The following is a 25398-nucleotide window of genomic DNA, read 5'->3' as shown; positions in this document are numbered from 1 at the left end:
GGGGGACTGTCCACTGTGGATTGTGTAAGCAAAGGATCATTGATTACTGGGCGTCAATTTTGTTCAACTGCCCAAGCCAGGGGCGTGAATCTATTATGCAAGGTTTTAGGTCTGTTAGAGGGCATTGGTGTGTGTGTGCCCGGCTTTTGGTTACTCGTCCTGTTAATCATGGTCCAGCTATAATCAGGTTTCAGGCGAGTAAAGGCGGGTTGAAAGGGCAGGCTAGGTGTCCTATCATATCCTTTGCCTTGGGCATAACCCTTGTTCGCGAATAGATAAGATTTAGGTTTAGGATAGAAAAAGCCCAACGGTACGGCACGGGGCCCAGCATCTAGTCCCTCTAGGGGCGAAGCATCCCAAAGTAATCTGCGAGCCTCTCCGGGATTATTAAAGTTAATTATCACGCAATCACCCTCTGTTGTTTTGGTTGTTCGCCCAATCCAGCCCACCCGCCGGACAGAAAGAATAGCATTAGAAACTTCATTGTCTCCCGAACAGGTCGAGTTTGCCCAAGACTTGGCCCTGGCTAGCAGTTGGGGCAGTTGTTCATACTCTCCTGACTTAAGTGGGGGAACATTTACCAAGATGGCTACAAAAGGTGCAGCCTCGGGGGGTAAGTTAATGAAAGGTTGACGAACAGGTTTGGGTGAAATGGATTTATTCTGTTGGCCTATAGTTACAGGTATAGAAGACCTATTTGTATCTCCTGTTTGTCTGGAGGCAACTGTCGGTGTGGTTACTGGGCCAGAGGACAAGATGGGTACCACACTCTTGGCTGCTGGGGATTCTTCCCTTGGTCTTTTGCAGCCACTAGTTGGTTGAGTGCATAAAGGGCCTGATACCACCGGTGTATTCCCTTTAAAGACAAAAGTAGCAGGTTCAGCAGTTTTAAGGCATACATTCAGGCGCTCACATTTCCTTAAGATACCATCAACGCACTGGTGTAGAACGTCAATGATGTCTGAGGCTATTTTTGTAAGTGTGGGCTCTATCTTATCAGTGATTACTCTTTCCACCATATCTCTGATAGCCTTTTCAAGTGAGCCCACTGTGCCCTTTCCTCCCTTGGGTTTGTTAGAGTTCTTTTTTTCGTACTGTCTTTTCGTTTGCTTTGAGCATGTAGCTCTGTTTACTCCAGCTGAACTAGGTAGTTTGGAAGTTGCCCCATTGGAGTCATCAGTAGCAAGAGTGGAAGGTATCGCAGACTCCTGAGGCGGGGCAATAACAATTCTCGGTTCAAGGGGAATAGGTGTAGTACCAGTTTGCGGTGGGCTTATGCTCTCCTTGCTAGTCGGCGATGGTTCTAGCCCCAGTTTGCGTTCAGTTCTTGCAATTTCAGTGGTCAACTTCCCCACCTCCGAGGTCAAAAAGGAGAGAATGCTGTTAGATTTCCTGAGTGCCTTAACCTTGGGTGTACCACCAGCAGTAGGGGAGGGTAACTTTCTCTTACCCATTTTAAGCGTAAATCCTGGATCCTGGGCGTAAGGGGGGTGGCCCGTCCCGTCCCTCGTCGTCCCTAGACGGCCACAGACGGCCCGCCCTCTGCCCGGGCTCCGCCCGGCGCCGTCCGCGCGCATCCGCGACACGGAGGAAGCTGTTCCCTTTTGTGCGCCTCCTGGCGCTTTCGGCAGGAAGAGGAAGCGGTGTTAGTGCAGAGCAGGCTGGGAGCTGTGGTCCGCCCCGCTCAGCGGCCGTGCGATGATACTGCTCGGCGGCGGGGGCGACCACAGCGTCAGGAACCCAGCGGCGCTGTGAAGATTTGCTGATCAGGTCAGTGCAGCTTGCAGTAGAGCTCTGTGCCCCCTCCTAGGGCCGGTGTGCGCTTGACGATGTCCCCCGCTCCTCAGTGGAAGCTGTTCCCTTTTGTGCGCCTCCTGGCGCTTTCGGCAGGAAGAGGAAGCGGTGTTGGTGCAGAGCAGGCTGGGAGCTGTGGTCCGCCCCGCTCAGCGGCCGTGCGATGATACTGCTCGGCGGCGGGGGCGACCACAGCGTCAGGAACCCAGCGGCGCTGTGAAGATTTGCTGATCAGGTCAGTGCAGCTTGCAGTAGAGCGCTGTGACCCCTCCTAGGGCCGGTGTGTGCTTGACGATGTCCCCCGCTCCTCAGTGGAAGCTGTTCCCTTTTGTGCGCCTCCTGGCGCTTTCGGCAGGAAGAGGAAGCGGTGTTGGTGCAGAGCAGGCTGGGAGCTGTGGTCCGCCCCGCTCAGCGGCCGTGCGATGATACTGCTCGGCGGCGGGGGCGACCACAGCGTCAGGAACCCAGCGGCGCTGTGAAGATTTGCTGATCAGGTCAGTGCAGCTTGCAGTAGAGCGCTGTGACCCCTCCTAGGGCCGGTGTGCGCTTGACGATGTCCCCCCCAATGAGAGGTGAGCTTTCCCTACAATCCCTCCTTCCTGTATGGCACATTTTATGATTTGTTACTATGAGGATACCTATGTTGTCATGTCATGAGATGCATGTAACAAAATGTGCTTTTATGGCTTACTGCTAACTACTCTGATACAAATCATGGGAATCTATGAAAGTTCCAATACTGGGGTAAGAAAACAAGTTACTTACCTGTAACTTTGGTTCCCCAGTATTGGTAACTTTCATAGATTCCCATGCGCCCACCCTCCTCCCCTGGGAAAGCTCGGCCTGTTTTTACAGAGATAGTGGCTGTTTGCACAATGCCTACGAAAATCTGAGGCTCTGAGGCTCTCTCAGGAAGGTTCTATGTGGTAAGGCTATTCTGATTGGTTGTTGAAGAAAGTTTGGGCTCTTTTACACAAAGAGGGTGATATGCTACAAAATGAGATGAGGCCTAGGCCTGGTTTTCTCTTTTGTACCCATGGTTATGATATTTTTTAGGTCTCGCGACCTATCAATGCACGCAAGCGCATTGAGCGGAGCGAGAATTCAAGTGCTCAAAATACTCGTGAAACCAAGGGTTTCGTTCGTGCGGTTTTCTTTGAGTTCACGTGAATCACGTGACCAAACAAGCACGCGCATCAGCCTCCCTCCCTCCTTCCTAATTGCATTTTTTCACGGCCGCACAGCACATCAAAGGGCTTCTCCCAGCGTGTGCTGTGCAGCTTCTCCTCCCCTAATTATTCATGGCTGGCCGGCCGTACTTTCAGTTTCCCGGCCGCTCATCTTCTCTGCCATGTGTTGCTGTCTCCTTCGTGTACTTCTTCCTGTGTTGCTGTCTCCCTCTTGCTTTCCCCCACCATTCGTGTTGCTCTCTCCCTTGTGAACCCAACCCACCCCCCTGCTGCTTGCATTTCCCGTACTTGTTTTTATTGACTAAGAAGTCCACGAGAGTGCATGTGCTTGCCTGATGTCTCCCTTGTGTGCATCTCTCCTGTTCCTCCGTATTGCGCTCTCTCGTATGTCTGCGTCTCTGCCCCCACTCTCTCCTTCACATCCATATGCTTCTCTCCCCTACGCTGTGATGTTCTCTTGACTGTTGCTGTCTGCCATGTCTGAATTTTACCCACTCCCTATGTTGCTGCCTCCTTCGTGTACTTCTCCCTGTGTTGCTGTCTCCCTCGTGGTTTTCCACCACCACTCGTGTTGCTCTCTCCCTTGTTTTTAACTTGTTTTTCTTGCTCTGTCTCTTATTTCATTCCAGCCTGATGGCAAATATGGAAAAGACTCGTTTTTTCCCCCTTGTTCTAGACAGCCAGTTGCTTGTTCTGGATGGTGCTTGTGCACCGATCAGCACGTATATTATTCTTTCTTTCCATATATATTCGACACTATTGAGTCTTAGAACATGCTGTATTATAACTTTTTCAGATACGTTTGAATTTTTGGGGATAGCGTTATGAGCACAACACGGCAGATGGTCGCCATTCAACGCACTGATAGTTCAGTGGTAAGCCTTTCCATTAAATGTGGTTTAGCACATAGCATTTTTAACCTATTATGAAACATTTCAGCTAGTCGTTTATTCTTTACAGCCCATTAAAACCCTGTGAGGTTTAACATCAAGCTACTTGCTTTCTGTCTGATGGACATTGCATACAACTGGTGCGCCTTGGTGAAAACAGATTTAGACGCCATACCGCAATAACACGATTCAAACATACTGACGGGTAAGATTTTCACCGCTAGTGCGCTGGCATTTTCTAACTTGGCACAAGCCTTAGCAGATACCACAGACGATACTCAGGCCTACACCATACACAGGCCTAGACCAAAAAGTTCTCCCTCACAAACGGTAAAAGAGAAGAGAAAAAAAAAGAAAAGAAAACAGCAGATATTAGTAGGCCTCATTGCAGAACAAACCCTTTGCTCAGCACAACTGCAAATATCTGGACACAACACTTAGAGCGGGCCGCCATATGCTGCTCACGTCTCAGCAGATGGAGGGAAGGGCCATAAAACCCCCCACTCCACTTCAAAGCGGGCACAAGGGATTCTTCAGAGTTGAAGGCCATCCCCCACCCATAAATTATCAGCTTATCTCCAAGAGCGCATTCCTCTAATGCTCTCTGAGAACAGGCAGAGACACAGGAATTTGGAAAAGGGGGCCCCAGCAACAACATAAAATGTTGGCTGGGGCTATCAAATATAGTACATAGCCCCTCTATAACATAACGCAAAGGCCCAAAAAACGGTCTACAACCTTTGGCACTATTTATAGCCGCTCAAGGCATTTGACTTAATAGTAAGCCGCAGGTACAAATAACCAATGCTGCTGCCTCCAACACGCATTAACATGTGTGCCAGGGCACATTTTATCGCAGCTGCAAAATGAAACAGCTGCCTCACAATTATGGGGGGAAAAGTGATACAGATCAAGTACACGCGAAATGCCCTGTATTGCTACAGAAACTGCCAAGCTTTAAACTAAGAACAAGCACTGGCGTTGCCAATAGGTTTCGCATTTGGAAAGTTGGAGCTATTGGTTTTGTAAATTACATTTTATATTTATATATTGTTATTGACAATGCCAATAACGATATATAAATATAAAATGTCATTTACAAAACCAATAGCTCCAACTTTCCTACTGCGAGACCTATTGGCAACGCCAGTGCTTGTTTATTTACCGAGGCTCCCATTCCGACGACGGGGAATGATACAAAGCATGGGAATCTATGAAAGTTACCAATACTGGGGAACCAAAGTTACAGGTAAGTAACTTGTTTTCTTCTCCGTCCATGACAGCGATGACGGTGACACCGTCGACGCCTCCTCTATCAACTTGTACAGAACTGCTAGTGTGGTCAGCTAAGCCGTCTACAGTCCTTTTACCTTCGCCGTCTACGACAGCTTCATTGCTAGAAAGAGGGGGATCATCCTTAACGGCTCTATCACCGTTAAAACTGCCGGAGCAGTTATTAGATTCTGAGGAGGAGGAGGAGGAATCCTACGAAGATGAAAGATTTTGTGCAGCCAGAAGCCCATCTGAGCTGCTTATAAAATATCACGATGAAGATCATGAAGAAGAGGAACAGTTCCTTGAGCCTTCTGGTCGGGCTCCCGTGTCGGTGCCTACTGCCCAGATGCCATTGGATTTACTCCATAACCTTCAATATATGTTGAGTGATTATTACCGCCGATTCCCACCTTCCGAGTCCGGTGATTCACGCCTCTTAACGCCTATGTCACAAACATCTACGGCACCATTAAGACCTCCAAGACAATCTTCTCCGCTGCCAATCTCAGAGACTCAACCTACAATACCTCCTTTGCCGATACCATCTCATGACACCCAGGATGATGTTACCTCTGATGAGGAAAGAGAAGAAGGTGAAGTAGATGACAAATCAGTACTGTCGGAGTGGGATGAATATCAAGCTCAAACTCCTTCTCCAGCTGGTCCACCTACAGCGGACTTTCCACCGGTAGACATCGCAACTTTTCATCAGATCATGGAAAGGGCAACAAAGAGATTTCTTATCACCATGGAGACGAAGCAGGATGAATGCTTCCTGTATGATTTTAAGGATCAACCTCAAAGGCAGGTGAAGACCATCCCAATAATTGACTTTATTTGGAAGGAGGGTTTGAAGAAAATGGCTACGCCAAACTCTCTCCCGGCAGTTCTACCTTGAGTAGATAAGAAATATAAGGCGCCTCTCACTTCACCGGCATGCCTTATTGGTCAAGCTAAAACAGACTCAGTTGTCACCCAGGCGGCTCAGAGGTGGGCCAGGAATCCTTCTTCGCAAGTCACTGCTCCCCCTGTCAGGGATTGGAGACGTCTAGATTCAATTGGCAAGAAGGTCTAAACTATAGCGGCAACTACTGTCCGTGCTGCTAACTCCCTAGCGATACTTGGGAGGTAGGATAGGCAGATGTGGTCAGATATAGCGCCTTATATTGAGAAGCTTTCGGAGCCTGATAAGTCTGAAGCCAAGCAGATATTACATGAAGGTGAATGTTCGTCGGCTGAAATAATTGATGCTGCGGTGGACGTGGCGGCTACAGGTTTCAGACAGCTGGCGGGTGCAGCTGCTCTGAGAAGGCAAGGATGGCTAAAATCGACGCCCTTTCGTTTAGAAGTCCAGACTAAAATCATGGACATGGCCTATGATGGAGAGTTCCTTTTCGGCCAACACGTAGATGAGGCTTTGCAAGCCATAAAGAAGGACACGGAAACAGCACGATCGCTGGGAAAGCTGCAATTCCGTAAGTCGTCCTTTCATGGTGCAAAAGGAAGAGGCAATTTCTCCAATAGAGGAGGTTACTCTAAGCAGCGTTCATATAGCAACACGCAAGTTAACCAAAGATACCAGCTTTACAAACAACAAACGTACGGTCAGAGAGGAAACAATTATTCCCAGACAAGAAGGAAATCCTCTTATCGAGGAAGAGACACCAACAAGAGCAAGTGAGACGAACAACCTGCCACCACTTCTACCCAAGCCAAATTTACAAATTGGAGGAAGAATATCCCAATAATTATCAAATTGGTCCAAGATTACTACGGACAGATGGGTCCTGGACGTTGTATCCAGGGGCCACATTCTGGAATTTGTCAAAGCCCCTCCAAATTCTCCCCCAAAGGGTCCACCACCAGCTCATCTCAAAGAGCTGTTCTCCCAAATATATGCCATGATTCGGAAAGGAGCAATCGAAAAGGTACCTCAATTGCAAAGAGGGAGAGGATTTTATTTGAGATTTTTCCTTATACGCAAGAAGTCGGGAGAGTGGTGTCCCATCCTCGACCTGCGTGCCCTCAACAAATACCTCAAAAAATTATCCTTCTGGATGTTAACACTTCAAGAAATCCTCCAGTTTCTCTCAGAAGGGGATCACATGGCAACACTCGACCTTCAGGATGCTTACTTCTATGTGCCCATCCTTCCCAGGCACAGGAAGTTTTTAAGGTTCAGAGTGGCTGGCAGGGACTTTCAGTTCAAAGTTCTCCCATTTGGACTGCGTTCCGCTCCCAGAGTTTTCACGAAGATATTAGCTCCGGTAGCAGCTCATCTTCGTTTAGAAGGAATTCAAATTTACCCATATTTGGACGACTGCCTTATCAAGGCCAATTCTCTAGTCACAGCAGAAGCACATGTTCAAAGGGGCCTGTCACTTTTTCAGAGCCTGGGTTTCTTAGTCAATTTCGAAAAGTCCCATCTAACTCCATCTCAAATGAAGTCTTTCTTGGGAGCAACGTTGGACACGCAACTCGCCCACGTTTTTGTTTCAAAAGAAAGGCAGATCAAGATCCACAGGATGGCTTCCACACTGCTGAAAAAAGAGTGCGTTTCTGTTCGCAGGTTCAAATCTTTCCTAGGGATGAACTCCTCCTGTATCCCTCTCATCCCCAACTGTCGTCTCAAGATGAGGCCATTGCAGGAAGAGCTCAGTCTTCAGTGGGTGCAGGTGGTAGGATCATTCGAGGACTTGATCAACATAACTCCTCGGATGAGAAACTCCATTCAATGGTGGATGCAAAGATGCAACCTACAAGGGGGATGTGCATTCCTGACAGAGGTGCCCAGATTTATTGTTACTACGGATGCTTCTCTGGAGGGATGGGGCGCACACCTCCAGGGAATGACAATCAACGGAAAATGGAACGTACAACAGAAAAAATGGCACATAAATCTCCTGGAACTACATGCCATCTTTCTAGCTCTGAAGTCTTTTCAAAGAATCATCGAGGGTTCCACGGTTCTAATTCGGACAGACAATACAACCAGTATGCATTACCTGAACAAACAGGGAGGTACAAGGTCGGCCCGGCTATCTCATCAAGCGCAAGAGATTTGGAATTGGGCCCTGGATCACAACATCAATCTTTCAGCGATCCACGTTCCAGAGGTCTCCAACGTGCTAGCGGACTCCCTCAGCAGGTCTGTCGTATCCAATCACGAATGGGAGATCCATCAGCCGACCCTGGATCGAGTATTCCGAGAGTGGGGTCACCCTGACCTGGATTTGTTTGCGACGAATCAGAACAGGAAATGCCCACGCTTTGCAAGCTGGATTCCCCACAAGAACTCATGCGGGGATGCGCTGTCGATGAACTGGTTTCAGATATTTGCATACGCCTTTCCACCAATTCCTTTAGTCCCCAAGGTCATCAGGAAGATGAAGAGACAACCATGTTGCCTAATCCTGATTGCTCCAAGGTGGCCGCGACAATATTGGTTCACTGAGCTTCTCCTCCTTTCGGAGTGCAGTCCAATTCAGCTGCCACAAATACCGAATCTCCTGACCACTCAAGGGGGTCAAGTTTACCCTCCGGACCTAGCTTCCTTGAAATTAGCAGCTTGGCTCCTCAACACAATGAGTTCGCCCACTAAGACATCCCTGCAGATTGTCAAGAAGTTCTCGCCAATGCTAGTGCGCCAGCCATGATTAAGACCTACAAGCTCAAATGGAAGCGATTTTGTGCCTGGTGTCGCTCTGCCGATCTGCATCCCATCCATGCTAGACCAGAACAGATCTTGCCTTTCTTCCTTCATCTGGCTAGATCAGGTTTATCGAATTCAACTCTGAAGGTATTTCTGGCAGCCATTTCCAGATTCCGTCAAGACGGATCTAACTCTCTTTTTTCTTAAAGAATAATTCAGCAATTTTTTAAAGGACTATTCTGTATGTTTCCTGCAATTTGACGTCCACCTCCATCTTGGTACTTGAATGTGGTGCTCGCTCAACTCATGCGTCACCCCTTTGAACCTATTCATAAGATTGATCTCAAGTTCCTTTCATGGAAGGTCTCTTTGCTCTTAGCATTGACGTCCGCTAGAAGGGTCAGTGACATTCAGGCATTCACTTCGAAATCTCCTTTCTTGCAATTTACTTCAGATTCTGTGGTGCTACGTACTAACCATAGATACATGCCCAAAGTGCCATCTGACTTTCATCTTAATGAGCCGGTAATTCTCAAGACATTTTTTCCTAATCCACAATCAGCGGCTGAAAGGGCCTTACACTCTTTAGACATCAGGAGATGTCTCAAGTTCTACCTTCAACGAACAGCCACTATTCGCAAAACAGACCAACTGTTAGTAGCCTATGGAAAACTGCGCCAGGGATGCGCTGTATCCAAACAGACTATAGCTCGGTGGGTCTCCGCAGCAATTGGACTCTGTCATCAACAAGCAGGAAGACCTTTACAGTCTTTACCAAGGGCGCATTCTACAAGAGCGGTCTCCTCTTCTACCGCTCTTTTCGCTGGTGTGCCTCTTCTTCAGATCTGCAGAGCTGCAACTTGGTCCAGCAGGCACACCTTTACCAAGCATTACTGTTTGGACTCGGCCAGTGATGCAGATGCTTCGGTGGGAAGAGCAGTTCTTCGCAATCTTTTCAAATAAGGTGAGCCTCTGTTCTCCCTCCTCCTCTATGCTCTTTTTAGATGCTTATAACATGTTTTCCTATTTTAGTATTATGCATGTATACTGTAATACAGATAGCGTCTAATGAGCTTTATGTTACGGGTACTGCTATCTACTCAGATTCAGGCATGTGAATCTATGAAAGACACCCCAATACTGGAGAAGAACAATAGTTACTTACCTGTAATCTGCGGTTCTCCAGTATTGGTGTCTTTCATAGATTCACATGCACCGCCCACCTCCCCTCAGAGGCTCCTTCAGGCAATTATGTTGGTTTCACTCCTGTGCGAGAAAATCTGAGAGCCTGAGCCTCTGGGGAGAGCTTTCTGGTGGGTGCTGTCGCCTGATTGGCTGCAGTTTGGTCCATACAAAATGACTAGGATAGTCATGAGTGTGGAAGTTTTTTGCACTGTAGTTAGTGCTACTTTACTTCCTGGTTTGTTATTACCAAGGTTTTGGTTTTTCAATAGGCATATTATTGCTTTTTTATGTACCGTGGGACTCCCACTCCGACGACGGGGAATTATTCAGGCATGTGAATCTATGAAAGACACCAATACTGGAGAACCACAGATTACAGGTAAGTAACTATTGTTCATCTGACATACAGTCCAAAATTCCATGCATGGGAGCACCATCCACCCACCAGTTTGAGGAGGAAACGCAAGCTGTCCAATGTAAAGTGAGTGATCCTCACCCGTCTGGTGAAGCTAGCTCCGTAAAAGTCCTCACCGAAAGGCAGACTATCACGCAAAAGTGATTATAGCATCTTTAGGGAAACAACCCCAGTATGTTAGTGACACCTGATATTTGAGAATTAACAATGCATCCCCCAGCCCATAAGGACTAAATTTCCAAATATTGTGCTAGCTCAGTGCCCCGTGTGCACGAGACCCCAAACTCACTCTCTTGTGCTTCCCTTCCAGTGCTGGTAGAACGAATTCCTTGGGTGGCCCCCGAGTGCATTGAGGACCCCGCGAACGTGGCCCTGGAGTCAGACAAGTGGAGTTTTGGCATCACGGTGTGGGCTATCTTCAGCGGCGGCAGCACCCCCCTGAGTGCCCTGGACCCCTTGGCGGTAATATATGCCATTTACATCGGAGACTTAAAAATATGAACACTAGTTACTAATATTATTATTAGAGTCATTAGAACATTGGGATATCAAGCGCATTGAAGCCCATGAAGCGCCTCAGTGCCAGTAAGGACTGGTGCAGGACTTCTGCTCCATCATTCTGATATTTGAGTTTCATTTTCACTCTTTTTCATGTTAAACACCTGCCTCAGTGGGTGGAATGGTCTAATAGCCTTATAGCCCATTTGACTCAGGAAATAACAGTTATTAAATACCCTCTCCCTTACACTAGGTTCAGAGTAACAACCATGACAGCCCTCTGCAGCAAGCTATGAGGCCCTAGTATTAATACTGAGCCAATTATTCATCTTGTTATTGTTGATACATTAGTCTTATTTGTGCTGTATTGGCACTTACTATTAGCAGTAGTAGTAGCAGTAGAAGTAGCAGTAGTTGTAGTACTATCAGTACTAGCAGCAGTTGTAGGAGCAGCAGTTGTAGTAGCAGTAGTAGGAGTGGTAGTAGTAGCAGCAGTTGAAGTAGTAGTTATAACAACCATTGTAATAGCAGTAGTAGGAGTAGCAGTAGTAGTAGTTGTAGCATCACTTGTAGCATCAGTAGTAGTAGCATCTGCAGCAGTTGTAGTTGTAGTAGCAACAGAAGTAGTAGTAATATCATTACTATTATAACAATGATATATAACTTATTTGATATTTGCTCTCAGAAGGATATCACTGTAGTGAACTGAATCAGACACAATTCCTTCTTCCTAATAGCACAGTGCCTGATTCACAAAGACATGTATGTCCATAAACATAGGTTAACGAGCCAAAAAAGCTACATTTACACTTGATTGGACTTGCAACAGGGTTCCAGAGCAGTGGCGGCTGGCAGGGATTGGGAGTGGCGTGGCGGGAGGCAGCGGGGGGCAGGAGAGCCGCTATGGGGGCGGGTCTAAAAATAATGAGAAAAAAAAAACAGCGACCTTATAGCCGATTGGTCTGAGCACCAGGGTTCGGCTCTCAGCCAGGGAATGGGAGCCTGGGCATGTTCTCCACCCAGGCTGTAATGCAGCCGGGGTGGAAAACATGCACAGTGCGCATGAATATTTGGCCTCTCCCTGCTCCTCTGCCATCGGAGCAGCCCACCCCGCAATAGGGTGACGTGACCAACTGTCCGTAAATTTCACGGACAGTCCGTAATTTCGGCCGTCTGTCCATTGTCTGTGAAAGTTTCTTTAACGGACGGCATTTGTCCGTAATTTTAACAGCTGTTGGTTGACAGCCAATCATGTGCCTTTCTAATGCCAACCATTTGCTGTGGAGACCAAACAAAGCGATTTAGGATTGGCTTTAAAGCCATCAGCCAATCCTAGATCTCGCTGGTACCCTGCAGGAGTGCTGTATTTGTTTGCATATGGCAAACTTATATTAAACAATTAGGCGTAGCTTTCGTGTAACTGTGTACCATTAAAACAGGACAAAAACGTTATAGGTGGTTGCTGCAAAGGCTCTGGAAGAACTGCCGAACTCTAAACTATGTGCATTAGTGGCACCAGGGACAGCAATCTTTGTTGGTGCCCCTTCCATGGCAGTCTTTATGTCCCAGACAGGTACGACTGGTTCCACTACTGTGAATTTCTTTGCCTCGAGCGCAGAGAAATCCATTCAATGGGCGGGAAGTCGGCTGCACACAGCATGGTTTGCATTACAGGGCTGAGAAGGTTCACAAAACGTGTCCGTTCGTGGGATTCACCAGCTGAGCGCGGGGTCGGATCTCTCGTGCATGTCGCTAAGGGAGGGGGGAGCTCCTTCTGCATCAGACACGTGTGTATGTGTGCGCAGCGTGGCTTCAGATTCGAAGCACACAGGACAAAACAAAAGCCCTTGTAAGAAAGTGTCCGGAATTATTCCCAAATCCGCGAACACTCATATTCGAGAAAGAGTTTATCTCGAAATATTTTCTCAGCAAAATTGTCGTATTAATCCAGGCTATGTGGCAAGCTTTAAATGGCCTCCCCTCCATTTACCTCATTCTCTCTGTGCCTTTTGTCGGGTCTTAGTCTTCGTACAGCTCATGGTTTACACCTGAATGGCTTCTTGGCTCTCCGGGTTGTCCACATTGTGTGTACCTCACACTCAGGCGTTTGTTGCGCGAACCTTCCTGCACAGCTGAGGCTGACTTGAGTTTCTTTATTTATTTATATTATTCGAGGAGTTTTAAAAGGCGCGAACATGGCCCGTCTGGGTATCGGAGCGCTGTACAAGTCACACATACAGGGAGGAGTGTAATAGGGTTGGTAACAGTCTGAGTAACGTGGTACTGAGCAATGAGTAGTCGGTTGTTACTGAGATAGGAGTCTTTTCAACAGAAGAGATTTCACTTCTTTTTTGAATGCGGCATTTGAGGGTCTTTTTCTGATCTCAGGGGGGAGTGCGTTCCAAGTTCTTGGGGCTAGACCGGAGAAGGAGCCATTGCAAGTTTTCTTTTTTTTAAACTTCTGTGGTTTCAACGGGAGGGAGTTCAAACTTCTTAAAGATCACCTACCATCGAACAAGGCACGTGTATTGACCAGGCGTGAGGAAGCGCGGCGCCATTGAAGGAAAAAGACTCGAGCTGCGACTAGGGCGACTGGTCCTTCCTGGGCCTCTTCTCTGAGACAGCCCTTCCCCATTCTAAAAATCCCTGGCATCACTTGTATTACAATAAGCTTCCTGGGTGTGTTGAATACCTGCAGGGGGCTGTACTCACCTGACGCCTCCCTCTGCCTGGAGACACTAAGTTGCTCTCCGTCCCCTTCTCAATTCAACTGTGTTTCTGCGCGTGAACGCGGAAAACGTGAACTAGCAATTGTATTAATTAGTGTCAACACATTATGAAATGGATCTCATATATGCACACACACGTGCACACACACACATTTATGCCTAGTCTCTTCAAGGTAATTACTCTGCTAATCATTAGCGACAGACCTTGCGGCAGGGCAGGTGGCGCACTTCTTACCCCCTACTTGTCTCCTCTCCTTTGCATTTCCACAGAAGCTGCAGTTTTTCCAGAAGCAGCTCCAGCTGCCAGCTCCCAAGTGGATCGAACTGGCTACTCTCATCACCCATTGTACCAACTACCGCCCTGCGCTGCGTCCGTCCTTCCGGGCCATCATCCGCGACTTGAACAGTCTCATCACTTCAGGTGAGTGCTGAACTCGGTCTTGCCAGGAGGAGAAACTTCCCGATGTGGCTCTTTCTACTTACTGAGCTTGCTCAAGGTGAGTGGTAAGCATATTCTGCCTGCTGCAGGGGATTGGCCAGGATCTGGCTTAACCATTGCTGCAGAATTCTGGCCCAGATTCCATCCAGTGCCTCTGTAGGAGGCTGGCTCATTAAATAGTGTCCACCTATGGTAAGCAGGGTTGGATTGGGATTAAAAATCGGCCCGGGCACGCAAAATAAAAGTGGCCCACATTTGCATATTGCCTTTCCGCAAAACACTGCTTTGGCGAAATTTTTATAAAAAGAAGGTGTAGGGGGGGTGTTTAAAAAAAATGCACGGATTAGTTCACACTGGTGAAACACACATGAAAACGAGTGAGGCCACTTTTGCTCAGGCCCCTGCCCCCACTCAATAAGCATACCTTAATGGGCAGGGCCAGCGAGAGAAAGGGAGTGACACCTCTGCCCCTTGATGAAAGGAAGGTAATGAACGCCCATCTGCCTCCAGAAAGGCCACTCAGGCACCCACTGGCCCGCTAGCTGCATCAAACAACACAGAAACCGCCCAAACCGGGAAACCGGGCTGCTAAAAAAAGCAGCCCACAGCTGGAGTTCGGATACCGGCACTTCGGGCATTGCCCGAGTACCCGCGTTATCAATCCGATGCTGATGGTAAGGCACTGTGCACTGAGTCCGACAACCCTTTGTGAAAGTGTGTAGGCCCCTGACAACCAAAGCTCTCGAAGGGTAGCTGCGGAGAGCAGCTAAGGCTTATCCAGGAGGGTGTAAAGCAGTTGCACGCACCACTATAGTTGACCAGTAAGTTTTTCACACAAGAACGAACCACACCAGGTGAGTAGAAAAACACTTTATATTTATTACTACACATTAGACACTAACTTGGTATAGCTCCTACCCGGAAATATCAATTACAGGCAAAGGAAACTTAGAAAAGATATAAATAGCATAAAAAAACACATATAGGCACATGCATAAAAGCTATTTGCGATCGCAAATGGTGTGAATCGCAAAAATCAGCCGTTTGCGATCGCAAAAATCAGCCATTTGCGATCGCAAAATTAGCTTTAGCGATGCATGAAACAACTTGCCATTCGCACTTTAAAAAATCACATTTATTTGCGAAGTTTCAAATTGCGATCGCATTTAAGGAATCATAATTTGCAATTTCTTAAATGCAATGCAAGAACCACTTGAGAATAGCGATTTGGCTAATAGGGGGCGCAAATTATCATGAAGTTGAACTTCATGGTAAATTGCAAAAACTTTGAAAAATGCTATTTTGTGCATTTTTCAAAGTTTCATGTTGCGCACACACTTGCCCTTAGGGTATGTGTGTGCGCAACATATCTGCACAGATCATTTTCAGGGGTGCAACAGGGTGTCCTTTTGACACCCTTGCACCCTGAAATTGCATGCGCAATTTGCGAGGGCCTATTGGTACTCGCAAATTGCGCATGCAATTTCCCATTCATTCCCATAGGAATGAATGGGGAGCCATTCATTATTTGCGACTCCCAATTTGCGAGTCACAAATAAGGAATGTGTAGGAATCGCAATTTTTATAGCAATCCCTACATGCATAGGCTTTTGCGAGTCCTTGTTTGCGATTCCTTGATTATCGCAATTAAGGACTCGCAAAATCCTACCTTGATGCATGTGCCTGATAGAGCCCAACCGTGGGGCCAATCAGTACGCTAAAATAGTGGGATGAGAGGTGAGTACCAAAATGGAACTAGTGCCAAAGGTTGGAGGACCCCAGGGGAAGCATGAATCACCCAAGGTGAGTAGTCAGGGACCCACGGCGCCCAGGTGCAGAGTGGTTACACAGGGTCAGACGTCCAGAGGACAACTCAGGGTAAGTCGTGGTTAGAAATTTCAAGTTCTAGGGCCCCTCCCAAAGGACCCTAAAGGCACCACTTGCATCAGGGAAGGTTAAAGAGTCAACCCACCTGTGGAAACCCAAAAGATACGTATACCTGCACAAGGGAGCCCAGGTGCATAGGGGTGAAGTGGTGCCAGAAACCTCTGTAGATGCCAATGGAGAGTTGTGGGAGTACAGGAGCTACAGCGTCTCATGGACCAGGACGGTGGAACCAGGACAAAGAATCCAGATGAGAAGAACCTGAAAGCAGAGGGGATATAGTCCAAACCACCCAGAGGTGACCAGGGGACACAGGAGCACAGTACCAACCCTGACTGAAGGTTCTTAGTGTAGCACGAAGTAGAAGAAACAGCATCTGTGGAGACCAGGCGATGTTGCAGGAACCCAGGAGCCTTTCACAAGCTGTCCCACGCTGGTGGACTAGTTCAGGAAGGTCAGTGACCAACAGGATCACCAACAAGCCTTGGCAAATGCAAACAGCAGTTCGTAGTAGAAGATGCTTGGTTGCAGACCAGCGAGGTCTGAGGGACCAACCCAGCAAGGTTAAGTCAGGACCAGCCCTCAGCATGATGGAGAATCAGCAAGAATTGGTGGAGCCCCCTCGAGGACTCTCGGGCAGCAGGCACAGGAAGTTACAAGAACGCCTTAGCAGCCCACAGGAGAGGAAGGCCCAGGATGCAGAGGATGCAGGCAGAATGACGTGCTTGGCATTGGGCAGTGCTGGAGCAGGGGCTCCTTAAAGCTTGAAGGTCTTCCGTGAAGAGAGCCAACAAGCTTTGGTAACACCAAACAGATGCGATGCACACGGAGGCATCCACATTGACTGGAGAGGGATTACAGTCTCCCAACTTGCAGAGAAGGCTGATCAGGCGGATCTATGTTGATACAACGCATGTTATTACAACGCATGCTTTTACATCGCATTTTTTACAACGCAAAAACTTTTACAACGCATGTATTTACAACGAATGTTTTTACAACGCAGGTACCTTTACAACGCATACCATTACAACGTAAGTATAGGTAAATATATATTAATTTTATAATCGTAAATTAATTGAAAAAAATATAATTTAATGTAATTTAATTTAAATTTAATTTTAATTTATTTTTACCTTGTACCCCTGTACCCCAAAAACCCAAAACTGACCCTGAACCCCAAAAATACCCCTTTACCCAAAAACCCAAAACTGACCCTGAACCCCAAAAATACCCCTTTACCCAAAAACTAAAAACTGACCCTGAACCCCAAAAATACCCCTTTACCCAAAAACTAAAAACTGACCCTGAACCCCAAAAATACCCCTTTACCCAAAAACTAAAAACTGACCCTGAACCCTAAAAATACCCCTTTACCCAAAAACTAAAAACTGACCCTGAACCCCAAAAATACCCCTTTACCCAAAAACTAAAAACTGACCCTGAACCCCAAAAATACCCCTTTACCCAAAAACTAAAAACTGACCCTGAACCCTAAAAATACCCCTTTACCCAAAAACTAAAAACTGACCCTGAACCCCAAAAATACCCCTTTACCCAAAAACTAAAAACTGACCCTGAACCCCAAAAATACCCCTTTACCCAAAAACTAAAAACTGACCCTGAACCCCAAAAATACCCCTTTACCCAAAAACTAAAAACTGACCCTGAACCCCAAAAATACCCCTTTACCCAAAAACCCAAAACTGACCCTGAACCCTAAAAATACCCCTTTACCCCAAACATATAACATTTAAAATATAATTATATACTTACCAATACTTACGTTGTAATGGTATGCGTTGTAAAGGTACCTGCGTTGTAAAAACATGCGTTGTAAATACATGCGTTGTAAACGTTTTTGCGATGTAAAAGTTGCGTTGTAATGGTATGTCGTTGTAAAAGTTGCGTTGTAAGTGATGTTTCCCGATCAAGCCTCTAGAGAATCAACAAACTACCACCTGTGTTGCAAAGCCGGGAAATGTCCATGGGACAATAGGATCAGCAAACCTGCCGTTGAGGTGCCTGCAGATGCAGGGAAGTGATTCCTTCAATTCAAGGGAGATTCCTTAAGGCTTGGTTGTAGACTGAGGATGCACTGCCATGGTGTTGCTGTACTTGATGAGGCATAGGGACGAAGAGGCAGCTGGATTCTTCCTACCGGGAGCAGTCTTGTCGTCAGTCCTGGCTTGAAGAACAGCAGAGTTCCAGTGTCCACCCGCAGAAAAGTCTTGGAACAATCTTCAGGTAATGGCAGTTGGTTCTAGAAGTTGTTGTTGGGACGAATCTAAGGACCCACCCATAGAGGAGTCCTAAGTAACCCTAAAAAGGTGAAGGACCTCTTCTCGGGTGACCCACCTATCAGAGAGGGTGAGGGACGCTACTCAGCTGTCCTAGCCAGTCAGATGCTCCCAGGGGCCAAGATTCAACTTGGCAGAATCAAGTGGTCACCTGGAGAAGCTCTGGGCATCTCCCTAGGGAGGAGCTGGACAGAGGGTGGTCACTCAGGGCTCCAAGCACTATTTCAGACAGACCGCAATGGCAGCTCTGCAGACACAGTTTGCATGGGCCATTATGGGGGGCAATAATACATGCTGCGGACCATAGGAGACCCCTGCTGCACCAATGCCCTGGGTACCTCAGTACCAGATGCTAGGGACTGGTAAATGTACCCCAGTATATCAATTGTGGGATGTACAAAGTACTTACAAGAAAATTTAGGGTCGAGAGCACTGCAACTGGGGTCCTGATTAGCAGGATCCCAGTGAACTACAGTTAAAACACACTGACACCAGGCACAAAGTGAGGTTATCTAAGCCAGAAAGATCCTACTTCCTACAGCCACAATCCATATTGCACTGCTTATTTCCAGTTCTCAGTCCATATTGCATCTTTTATTTAGGCTGCCAAAGTCCATATACATCAGTAGTTTGAAGTTCTAGAGTCCATATCACACATTTTGTGGCCAGTTCTGGAGCCCATAATTATATTATCCTGTTCCAGAGTCCACATTACAACACGTGTGTAGAATGCCAGAGTTAATAATATACCCTTGTATCAAGTGTCAAAGTCAATGTTACGAATATCGTATCCAGTGCCATAGTCAATATTACACTGCTTGCATGGAGTTTCAGAATCCATATTATACCTTTTTATAGACTACCAAAGCCCATTTTACATCAGTAGTTTCTAGTTCTAGAGTCCATACTACATATTTTGTATCCATTTCTAGATCACAGAATACATCTATTGTGTCCAGTTCTAAAGTCCATATTATATGTTTTTAAAGTTCTGCTGTCAATATTACATGTATTGTTTACAGGTCTAGAGTCTGTCTTACACCTATTATTTGCAGTTCCAGAAACCATATCACACCTCTTGTATCCAGTGTCAGGCTCCATATCACATACACTGGAACACTTGTTCGGGGTCCCTCTCACACCTATTGCTTCTAGTTCTTGATGTCTTTAATACATCTCTTGTTTCCAGAGCTAGGTACAAATCACTCATATTATGCCCAGTGCAGGTTCTGTATGACGCTGACGCTTCCCAGTGCCTATGTAACTTGCATTGACGTGAGTCCGGGGGCTCTCTATCGCACTCTGTAGCCCCAATACTGTGCTCTATCAGTTTAACTCACTAGTAACCTCACCTTTGCTTGACACCCAAACCTTTCATTTTGTTTCAGATTATGAGCTTCTGGCAGACCTGCCTGCAAGGGATCAACAAGCAAAAGAAAGTCTGTGGCCCTCCACGAGCCTTGTGGGCTATGAAGACCCCACGCTCTTCGAGGAACGCCATTTGAAATACATATCCATGCTCGGAAAGGTAAGGAACCCAGAGCGGAATGCTCTGTGCCCAAACTGCGTACACCTCATGTCTGCCTCATTGTCTGTCAGCGGCATGGGCTACAGGGACCAGCACCCTTACTCCCACATGCTTGAAGTTTTTGTAGATTTTAAACACCTGAGAGCATCATCCCTCATCCCTCATTTTTAGCAGTAGAATAGTTTGCTATGTTTTTCCTGTGTGACGAAAGGCTACAGAAACCCAGCAGTACTGGAGTTCCATGCTCAGAAATTTGAATTTAGCATTGGGCTTCAAGACTCAAAAAGACATTGGCGCCACAGACATCAACCCTGTGATGCAGTGCAATGTCTTTACTGCATGCTCCCACCTTTCATTGACCTCAGAACCAGCTAGTTCTGACCTTCCCTGTCCAAGATGGCCGCCTAGGTGCATCCAGTACAGCAAGGAATCACAAACGCATCAGTGGTACTGTTATCTCAGTCTCAGGGATGCAAAACAGTGTTGTGCTCTGTCCCACAAAGTAATTGACCAAATTAGGCGTCTTTTAGCCAAGACAGAAATAATTAGTTGAAAGCAGTGTTTGTGTAATAAAATGATTGCATGCAAAAAAGCTGTTAAGCCTCAAACAATAAAAATGACCTGACAGGATGCAATCAGGAAACTCCAGTATTGTATCTTTTATAGATTCACATGCTTGAATCTTCCCCATCGCCATGGTGGGACTCCCACTACAAAAGTACAAATAGCATTATTAAAGACATTATCATAGACATCCATAAAAAAGAAATCCACAATTTAGCAACCTTTGAACCTCATTTTATAACATCCAAAGTTCAGCCAATCACAGCAGAGATCTCAGAGCAACGTTCCCTACAGATCCTTTCCCTACCTCTCGAACCGACAGAGATCAACTGCAGAGTGCCCATGGGCTCCTCCCTCAGCCCCACCCTCTTAAACGTCTATATGTCCCACCTCGCAACCATAGTCAGGAACCACGGGCCCAATATCGTCTTTTACGCTGACGTCACCCAGCTGATCCTCTCCCTCACCAACAAACCAAACACAACTTTCAAGAAGGGATGAAAACCGTTGCCACCTGCATGAAGAACAGCTGCCTGAAACACAGCTCATAAATGACAGAAGTCCTCATCCTTGGTTTCACCCCCTCCGCAGGGAACGACTCCTGGTGGCCCTCCCCCCCCGAATTCCCCCCACCCCGACGGACCACGCTCGAAACCTCGGCATCATACTAGCTTCATCGCTTACAATGAACCTTCAGCTCAACGATGTATCCTCGACCTACTTCAACACCTTCTGCATGCTCTGAAAGACTTTCAGACGGATCCCAACAAATCCAGAAAAACTGTCCCACACACACTCATCACCAGCAGACTAGACTATGGCAACACTCTCTAAACCGGAATCAACAAGAAACTCCTTTGCAAACTCTAGACTGTCCAGAACACAGCTGCCAGACTTGGCATCCCCCGTCACAGTCACATCACCCAACACCTCCGCGATCTCCACTGGCTTCCCGTCGAAAGAAGAATAACCTTCAAACTCCTCATTAATGCATACAAGGCCCTTCACATCACCGGACCCGCATACCTGAACAGTCACCTCTTCTTCCATACACCCAAAATACACCTCCGATCAGCCCAGCTCTCTCTAGCCACCATCCCCTGTATCAATAAGACTAGAACAGGATGAAAGTCCTTCTCCTAGCTCGCCGTCAAAGCCTGGAACATCCTACCCATCCACCTCTGGCAATCTCCCACATTGCCCCAGATAAGGAAGTGCATGTTGTTTTCTGAAGAACAAAAGAGTTATTTGCCTGCGCACACCCTTTTCTATGTCAAGTACTCAGTATAGTAGAAAAAGTTAGACTGTGTTTGTGTGCTGTTTGGTTGGAAGGCAGCCAGCCCAAATCAATGATCAGCCACTGCTGGAAACTCCACTAGTATACCAAACGCACTACTATTGTTTAAAGTATAACAAGAATAAAAACTTAGTCTATTATTGTTTGAACACCAAGTAATCACTCAAAGAAATCTCTTTGCAAAAGATGAACATGTATTTTTCGAATCAATATATTTTCATTACATTTTCAATAATACCATCAAAAACGAATTCATACATAATTTGAGTAAATCAATATCATATAACTGTTATGAAAGCATTGTCACACGATTGTCATACTAGAATAATTACAGCAAAAGAATTGACATTCATGAAATTATAGAACAAAATTGAGAAAAAGGCCCAATGCATTCAAAATTCAAATGTGTTCAACAACAGTGTGCAAACTCCTTTTATGAACACTGCCTATAGGAGATTTTCAAAAATACTTCATGTGATACTCGTCGACTCAATCACAGCTGCAAAAGACTGCGTGGCCCCGTCTATGCGGCTACGCGGCTTTTTGAAGACGGGGCCACGCGGTCTTTTGCAGCTGTGATTGAGTCGACGAGTATCACATGAAGTATTTTTGAAAATCTCCTATAGGCAGTGTTCATAAAAGGAGTTCATAAAAGGAGTTTGCACACTGTTGTTTAACACATTTGAATTTTGAAGATACAAATGGATACGTTTTCTGCATCTCGTTGAGTTTCATTCACAGACCAGACGGTGTCACACTGTGAGAAATCGCACAGTTGTCATTTTGAGCAGTTGCTGCTCATCCTTACTGAGTTGCACGTCCAAGTTTCTTTTGTCCACAATATGTCAGTTCCGAATTTTACATCTTGAGTTGAAAATTCCCCTGAAGAAGGGAACTCCCCGAAATGCATTGGGCCTTTTTCTCAATTTTGTTCTATAATTTCATGAATGTCAATTCTTTTGCTGTAATTATTCTAGTATGACAATCGTGTGACAATGCTTTCATAACAGTTATATGATAATGATTTACTCAAATTATGTATGAATTCGTTTTTGATGGTATTATTGAAAATGTAATGAAAATATATTGATTCGAAAAATACATGTTCATCTTTTGCAAAGAGATTTCTTTGAGTGATTACTTGGTGTTCAAACAATAATAGACTAAGTTTTTATTCTTGTTATACTTTAAACAATAGTAGTGCGTTTGGTATACTAGTGGAGTTTCCACCAGTGGTTGATCATCGTTTTCTGAAAAACCCCACAAACAGTGTCTTTATTGCCTCTACCCTGACCACAAACCCAGGGAATGCAACTATTGCCGCACGTTCTCCACCAAAACTCTAAAAGACAGAGAATTTAGGCTACTCCTCTGGCTCCAAAAGGAGAAGGCTACTTCTGACTCAGAATATGAACCTGAGGGAAAAGCCAATTATTCTTCTAGGAAAAGAAAGGAAGACAGCTCATCTTCTCATCATGGGGACTCAAAAGGGTCCAAGTCCCAGGATCAAGACAAATCTGAGGTAAAACATCACAAAAAACCGAAGGAGGTGGCCTCAAAATAGTCCTCTGCACCAGCTTCTGCTTCCCTGATTCCTGTCAGATACCAGTCATCTCTACAGTCGACGGCTTCGTGGTCGAAGACTCTCACTACCACAGGAAAAGCTGTTGTCTCTACACAGTGAACCATCCCATCGACAATGGCTACGATGATGATGGTAAAACGTCGACGGTGTAACCGTCGTGGGGTCTGCAACTAATGTTGACGACAGTATCGTTGACGAGAACTTCACTGTTGATGGGGATATCACAGTCGGCCATCACCCCGTTGATGACTCTGATGACGGCTCCTCAGACAAAGGTCTACACAGCGCACCGATGGTGCCGCTGATGGCTGTATTGGCGACCTCCTTTGATTATCATCACAAAGGAAACCCAGGATGTAGATCAATGGGATGACTATATAGCTCCCATGCCACCATCTCCTACCCACCCTCCTGCGGATTCTCCACCTGCAGACATTGGTGGCTTTCACAATCTGTTGGAGTGTGCCTCAAAGAGCTTCAATCTGCCCGTGCCGGTAAGCTGACTGAATGTTTTTTGTACGTTTTCAAACCAGGCACTCAGAGTTTTATCAGGGCTATCCCCATAGTGGATTTTCTGTGGCAGGAGGGCCTCAAGCTAATGAAAACACCGGCTTCTATTCCAGCGGTGATTCTAATGCTTTACAAAAAGTACAAGGCCACTGACAACTCGCCCACATGCCTTATTGGTCATCTTAGACCGGACTCTGTTATTATGCAGGCAGCACATCGAAGGGCCAAAAATCCATTGTCCCCGTGCTCCGCTCCCCCGGATAAGGAAAGTCTCTGGCTCGACAACCTAGGGAAACAGTTTCCTTCTCTGGAGGCCACCTCTATCTCGGCCTATAATGCCATGGCTATCTTAGGACAATATGATCGGCAGATGTGGTTGGATATTTCCTCATTGTTGGAGGATAAAAAAAAAGGAGGTGGAGGACATTCTGTCTCAAGGTGAAAGAGCATCTTCAGAGCTCATTGAGATTACCATGGACTTGTCATCTACCGCCTTTTGCCAGATGGCAGGAGCAGCGGTGCTTCATTGTCAGGGTTGGCTGAGAGTGACCACCTTTCGTCCTGAGGTACAGGCCAAAGTACTTGATATGCCCTTTGATGGGGAGTGCTTGTTCGGCAAGCACATTGAGGAGGAACTACAGTCCATAAAAGCAGACACGGACACTGGAAAACTACCAGCCACTTTTCAGCAATGACACTTCCAGTCCTTTCGAGGTAGAGTTTGGGGGCAATATACATCTCGACCACAATTCCAACAGCGGTTCCAGACTTACTCACAGAATACCTACCAACTATACAATCAATCCTTTCGATCTAATACTGCACAGTCCTACACAAGACCTCCAGACATAAGAGGCAGCAATCTGCGGGAAGGTACCAGGACTCCTAACAGGAGACAATGGGTATCACCAGGCCCCTGCCATTACAGTCCCACAGCAATCCGTACTCAATTTCTCGAAATTCTTGCAAAAATGGAAGTCCATCTCATCGGACAAATGGGTGTTAGACATCTTCCAGCTCGGTCACCCCCTGGAATTCGTTCAGCACCCTCCAAATGCCCCACCGCGGAAAGTTCCGCTTTGTCGTCTTTCAGATCTCAAGAAGGATATAAAATCACTCCTTTCCAAAAACGCCATAGAAGAGGTACCCTTCTAACAACGCAATTAGAGATTCTAGTCTCACTTCTTCCTCATCAAGAAGAAAACAGGGAAATGGAGTCAGGTCATGGACCTCCGGTTGCTGAACAAGTTCATCAATACAATCCTTCAGGATGCTCTCTCTACAGGAGATCCTTCTTCTCATGGAAAAAGGAGATTATCTGTCTTCTCTCGATCTCCTCGATGCTTATTTTCACATTCCCATTCACGCCAAGCATCAGAAATTTCTTAGGCTGGAAGTGGCAGGGCATCATTATCAGTTCAAGGTGCTCCCTTCTGATTTAAAATCGTCTCCCAGGGTTTTCACCAAATGCATGGCCCAATAGCAGCCTTTCTAAGACGTTCAGGACACCAGGTGATTCCCTACTTGGACGACTGGTAATATGGGCTCCTACATTCCAGGTGGCCAAAGTGTCCCCTCAAGCCTGCCAGAATCTCTTCCAGTCTCTAGGGCTTCGTCTCAATTTGGAAAAATCGTCCCTCATTCCTTCCAAATCTCAGATTTT

The 25398-nt window shown here is 46.4% G+C and overlaps 1 protein-coding gene across 1 annotated transcript in view; it reads left to right on the top strand.

Annotated features, from left to right (window-relative positions):
* The window catches only part of JAK3 (Janus kinase 3), a 321936-nt gene that overhangs the window by 211051 nt on the left and 85487 nt on the right, over positions 1–25398 (top strand). The window contains exons 16-18 of the mRNA XM_086946801.1: positions 10712–10863; positions 13899–14049; positions 19640–19779. Coding sequence (XP_086802927.1) covers positions 10712–10863; positions 13899–14049; positions 19640–19779 — 443 coding nt within the window. The remainder of the gene's footprint in view (positions 1–10711; positions 10864–13898; positions 14050–19639; positions 19780–25398) is intronic.

This window comes from Lissotriton vulgaris, chromosome 12 (assembly GCF_964263255.1).
Source record: "Lissotriton vulgaris chromosome 12, aLisVul1.2, whole genome shotgun sequence".
Lineage (NCBI taxonomy): Eukaryota > Metazoa > Chordata > Amphibia > Caudata > Salamandridae > Lissotriton > Lissotriton vulgaris.
The sequence above is the reverse complement of the archived record's forward strand: the minus strand, read 5'-3'. Positions and strand labels throughout refer to the sequence as shown.